Genomic DNA, 5,736 nt, shown 5'->3' on the forward strand with positions numbered 1-5,736 from the left:
ATTTGCCAGCCTAGGTCGTTTTAATTCTTGAATTAAGTATCTAGTTTGTATAAATATCCATTTGTAGAGACAACAAAAATGTTTCTTTCTAACAAAATCCAAATAATTAAATTATATAATTCTCGATTGGATGGCGCTTATACTTGGCGTCTTTTTTTTACCTTTTTTTTATAGAAACACGAGGGATTCCTCGATCCTATATTGACGTACTAGCTTTATATTGACTCTGGCTTTACAAACATGTAGAACTTAGTCCTACGAGAGAGTTTCTCGTGGGTAGCAAACTAAGCATTGCAATTTCGTATCACGTTTATGAAAATTATTGATCTCCCGCTTTTCATCTCGATTCTGATTCCCGCTTGATTCCGTTAGCGGGAACGTCCTTGTAAAGTGCGACTCCTGTAGAATCTCATAAAGCTCGTGTAATCACTTCATACGATCGCTTAATACGGTCTCTGTGGAAAGAAGCACAAGCCCTCATTAGCATTCAGGTTAAAGACCAAGTGCAGCATTTTGTACACAAAAGTGTCGGCTACTCAGACTTCATTTCAGACCTCGTCGGATTAAGGCCAAAGTAGTCTTATTGCGTAACGGTGGAGCGAAGCGACTGAACAAAAGATCGCGGGATGGCAGGGAGTCAAAGAATGTATGTATTATATATGACTAATAATTTTCGCGAAATGTGTTTGCGTCAGGGAATTGTCTCCTACCCACTGGCAAAATTCTCATGAATTCTCGTGGCGAAAGGTAACTCTGTGTGAAAAGGATAAAAGCATAGGTAATCTTGAAAAATATATTATACCGAATTTATCACTAATTTCCAAGGAGCACTTAAATACGCCGTACCGCGTCTGAACATCTCCAGCCGGTAACTTTGTACACGTTTCGCAAAGTGTATGTGTAATTTTCCGTCTGTTGAATTGTAGATTGGAACAAACGATTACCAAGGCCATGAAGAAACGGAGTGTGTTAGTTGCACTTGTACTGTATTTTCCGCGAAACTCGATTTCGAGACGTCGAGCTATTATTTCCAGCAGCGTTCGATCTCGATCGGCAACAAAGGGAAAGTGGAGAAATTAGACATAAATTCTACCGAGCGTGCGCCCCTAGCGTCGAAACTCCATTAAAATTGTGTTTTGTGCCGTGTACATTTGTGTTTTTCGCGCAAAGGAAAGCTCAGCGGGGAGATATAAGAGTATTAAACCGAGAGCGGTGGCCGACACTTTCCTGCCGAGATTACCTTTGCTAATCGGCAAAATTAGAATGCACCGGTGACGCGCGATGGCACGTGCTGTAAAGTATCGCATTGTTCTTTAATATAGGAAATTGGGGTGAAGAGCCTAGCCTCGCGCCTATTTACGATTCAAATGAGCTCGGCTGAGAGCGTTTACGTATTTAAATCTATGCAGCGTTCTACAAACTTGAATGACTCGCGAGTATTATTTGCCGAAAGAAAACGGCTCACACAGGGGCATTTAAAGAGCCATTACGCTGAGATTTGTTATCGCAGGATAGTGCCAAAATCGCTTCTGATATTTTCACAAGGAGAGAACAGCTTTCGTGTATACAGTTATATCATTTTACGTTTGAGACTGTAACGGTGACCGCCGAAGAAAAATACGGCTCTTGAACTCATTACAGCTGCACTTGAATTTCGTTAATACTGTGAGTCGAATAACCCAAGTGCGTATTTCGTCATTTATTTATTGACTTTCTCTCATGGGCTGGTTGAAAGATGTTAAATGAAAGATACTGTATTTCACAGTCACAACTTAACACAGAGTACAAAAGCTACGATAATACAGACGCGATAAACGGATGGAAACGCATTAAATATCCGTCTGTGTTGCGATTAATTATTCGAGACCGGGTCGGGGAAACGAGATAATGAGCTTGAGGTAACGCCGTGCACGCAATGGTTACGCGTGCGACAGAAGTTGGAGGGGGGATCGCGATATATCGCATTCATGAATTTTTAATATTTAATACTATATTGTACAACGGCGCGGGATTTGCGCGAAAGATGGATTACCAGGTCCCGTGCATACAAATTGAAAATGCGGACTGTTAAGGAAATTAATAGATAAACGCGGTCCACTCACCATGGTGGATAGACGCCGCGCGGCGACGCGCCTCCCGCCCTGATCTGCTCGTTAACGTAGCCGCTTCTAGGTACGTTAAGGGCGCTCCTGATGCCCACGCTGGACCCGTCCAGGGTCCCGGGCCCGGGCTTGGGCACGTGACTGCTGCAGTACACCTCCTTGTCGTTGATCGTGTGCTGATTGTTGTAGTAGGTCTTCAGGGTGAGCTTGGTGCCGCAGATCGCGCACTTGAAGCAACCCGCGTGGAAGAACGTGAAGTCCTTCAAGGGGCCCACCCTGTCGACCTGGTAGACGGTCTGGGCGCACCTCAGACACGTGCTCTCGTAAAAATTCGGCCGATACATGATGACCGCCTCGACGGACCGCCTTGCCGAACCCGGTACTCTCTTCCCGCGTCGGAGTCCTCGTCGTCCCGATCACCGCTCGCTGTCGTCTTCTCGTACGGCGCAGTGTTTCGCTCTCAATGCGTACGACCTTGAAAATTAAAGGCCTCAATCAGGGAATAGAGAAATTACCTCTCACCGCCGAGATAAATACAAGGCGACGCCGCGGCGAGACGAAATAGCTGAGCATTACAGGCCGTTTAGAGATCGGCCGCGCGACTCGCGTAGCATAACCGTACATTTCTAATTTCTCTTTGATTTTTCTTTCGAAGAAAGTGTCGCGGGCCGATCTACTCCGACTTCTAATCACGAAATTTTATGTGCAGACGGAAAAACTCGTAATCCTAAGTGAAGTTATCAGATCACGATGTCCGATGTGCTCGACGGGGGAAATGCGTGCGAAGCAAAATGATCGTTTTATCAAACGGATGATAATTAAAACGGGAGAGATTTTTTTTTCCCGGTTAATCTCGATGGAAGTAACGGGCGGACATCGGGTTTAGATAGGATGCATTTAATATTTCTGATACTATCTATACTTTGGAGTCTGCTAGTTGATACTTGGAAATTACTTAAGTAAAGCCGCTGGTATGCGTCTAATAATCTCTCCACGCGCACCGGATATGAATGCGCGAGATGCCGAAGGTGGGAATCAAACGCACGTGAAGGAATTATACGCAATAATTAGTTTGCAACTGTTAATTACGCCGGCGGTCTTCTCAGAGTTCGTAACACGCGAACGTAGCTCGTTTTACGCTCCAATTCGGCAATGTAGCGAGTTTTCTTGCCGAGCCCGGGCTCGAATTGCGCACCGTTATCGCGTGCAGCCCAGGCTTTATCGTGGAATTTCTAATTTCTATCGGCGCATCCTTCGCGTCGAATGCGTTGCCAGGCGCACGTCCTTGGCGCGCTGGATTTTGAAAGATAATATCCGCCCTAGGAGAATCGGAGAATGAAGGTAACGCCGGGGCGAGCCCGAGCCGCCGACACTTTCCTGCGAAATTTTGCAACGAATCATTGCCAATACCTCGCCAAGTGGGCGACCAAAGAGGCAATTGCAACAGGTTTAATGACAGCGATATGCCTACGGTAACGGCGACGGGATTTTCCCACGTATCGTTCGGCTGCGAGCATTTAATCGAATTTCTACCACGCGAGTTTCCATATCAATACGTAACTAGCGGATCTGCTGTTAATGCACCATCCCGACTGTTTCTTTCTCATATTTCAGTCTGATAATTGTATGTTATTAAAGGCGCTTACACGGGCAGTAATATAAAGCCATAAACGCAACGATAAATAAGAGCGAAATGCCGAAGTATCGCACGAGAGTCTACATTCTCCGCTTTAAAGAAAAGTAATTTGTTATCGACGGATAAATATCGATTCCCTTTGCAATTTATTTACGTAGAAAACTGGTTCGCAGTTGTCAATTCTCTGCGAAGCCGCGCAATGGGAAAACACAGTGTAGCTACCTAAATTGGCTGAACGCACTACTTCTTGCATCTATCCGACCGCAATGCTTTCTAAATTCTTATAATGCCGCCGCCACCATCGCAACTACCAGCAATCAAATAACCATCATTTGGAACTGATATTTTACAGGCGCTAAATTACTCCTCGACTTTCCCTCGTCGCTAAGTAACGTTTTGAGCAAACATTTAAGCCAACGGCACACGATACCAATTTTCCTATTGGATTGCTTGCGAGAACCAATCAGGATTTAGCCTTGAGCTGCCTGATCTAAAACTCTGCATCTTTATTGGTCCTCGTAGGCAACCCAGTAGGAAAATAGCGTGTACCGTTGGCTGAAGATAACAAACGGTAAAGCAGAGTCACTTGACTCCATATATGCTTTTTTGTATAATAAAAAAAACAGATAAATTCACACATCGTAAAATGTAAAGCATACGTAATGGTGATGAGTTAAAACATGGACCGATATAAATCAATGCGAAATAAAGCCAATACGGTCCGAGCAAGGTGTAGGCCAGCGGTTTATCGCGTGAATTTTTATATACTGTTTCCTGCGCGCGCTGTCGGTCTTAAAAAACGCAGTTTCTTTTGGTGGGACAGTAAATTCACACACTTTTAAATCGATTTAAGTGTTTTGATGCTTAGAAACATTCTATACAATCCTCCCCTTCACTGCACGGAAAAAAGAATGATGTCGTATCAACAAGATCAGTGTAATTGAAATAAAATCGTTGAAACGACATTAATATTAATACTTGCAAAACGTCAGATTGATGTCTTAATAATCTGGATATTTAGTTCGATGCAAATTAAAACAACAAGTAGACAAATTAGGCCAATCTTAACGAGCACGAAAGTTGACGAAGCAATATATATTTTAAATTTCGGAGATGTTCCAGTTGAAATCAGCGGGCGCGTTTCGGCACACGGTGCTTTCATCAGCGCAAAGTTAAAATTAAAATTAAATAGTTCTTTCGTCTGGTACATAATTGTCAATAATTAATACATTAAAATTAAAACCCATAGCAGATACAATCGAGCGAATTATTTATGTTCGTGGCAGCCCGTGGCATTAACGTTTCATTCAAGCAACTTTGTTTAATTCAATAGCACTTTTTTCCGCGTGTAAAGTATTCTTGTTGCAAAAAAAGTATTACCTCAACCAGGGTAGCTAAATAAATCGAATCGTGCACTCTGAAATTCATTACGACAGGGTGAGATAAAATAAAAGTTTCTATCTCAAGGATCGAAAGTAAGGAATTGAGGGGTCATTCCACTTTAACGGCCCAAGAAACTATGCTTATCTTCAACAATTTCTTTCACAGTAAATACACCGTACAATGAAATCAATCTTTTTGGGGATTTATTCCCAGACAGCACAGATCTCCTGAAGACATTTTAAAGACACACGGAAAAAACTGATTTAGTTGATTCAGCAAATCTATAGTTTGCTGAACAAAATTAAACGTTTTAAAGAAGTAAATTTGCTAATGCAGCAAAGAAGTCGTGTGTAAGAGCAATCGTTACTTTATTCATAAAACAAATCGATTTTTGCTGAAATTATCTTAGTTACTGCAACAAATCATTTTCGCTAAGTGCGAGACGTAGCTAGCGCCAGCCTCTGAGTAGTTCGCCGACCGCCGCTAGGCCGCGCATGGTGTCGGCCATAACTCGGAATCAAAATTCAGTCTCGTAGGGTATAAAGGGAGGCGTGGAAGCCAGGGCAAGTATCGCATATTGCGATCGCCACAATAATAATTGTAGAGTAAATGTTT

The 5,736-nt window shown here is 43.0% G+C and overlaps 1 protein-coding gene across 2 annotated transcripts in view; it reads right to left on the minus strand.

Moving 5' to 3' along the window:
- LOC105562368 overlaps positions 1-5,736 on the minus strand; it is a 32,308-nt gene that overhangs the window by 17,673 nt on the left and 8,899 nt on the right. For both annotated transcript variants that reach the window (XM_012013162.1, XM_012013161.1), the window contains exon 2: positions 2,103-2,576. In XM_012013162.1, coding sequence (XP_011868552.1) covers positions 2,103-2,446 — 344 coding nt within the window. In that variant the 5' untranslated portion in view covers positions 2,447-2,576. The remainder of the gene's footprint in view (positions 1-2,102; positions 2,577-5,736) is intronic.

The sequence above is a fragment of the Vollenhovia emeryi genome, unplaced genomic scaffold (assembly GCF_000949405.1).
Source record: "Vollenhovia emeryi isolate VEMERY1.0 unplaced genomic scaffold, V.emery_V1.0 DF939190.1, whole genome shotgun sequence".
NCBI lineage: Eukaryota > Metazoa > Arthropoda > Insecta > Hymenoptera > Formicidae > Vollenhovia > Vollenhovia emeryi.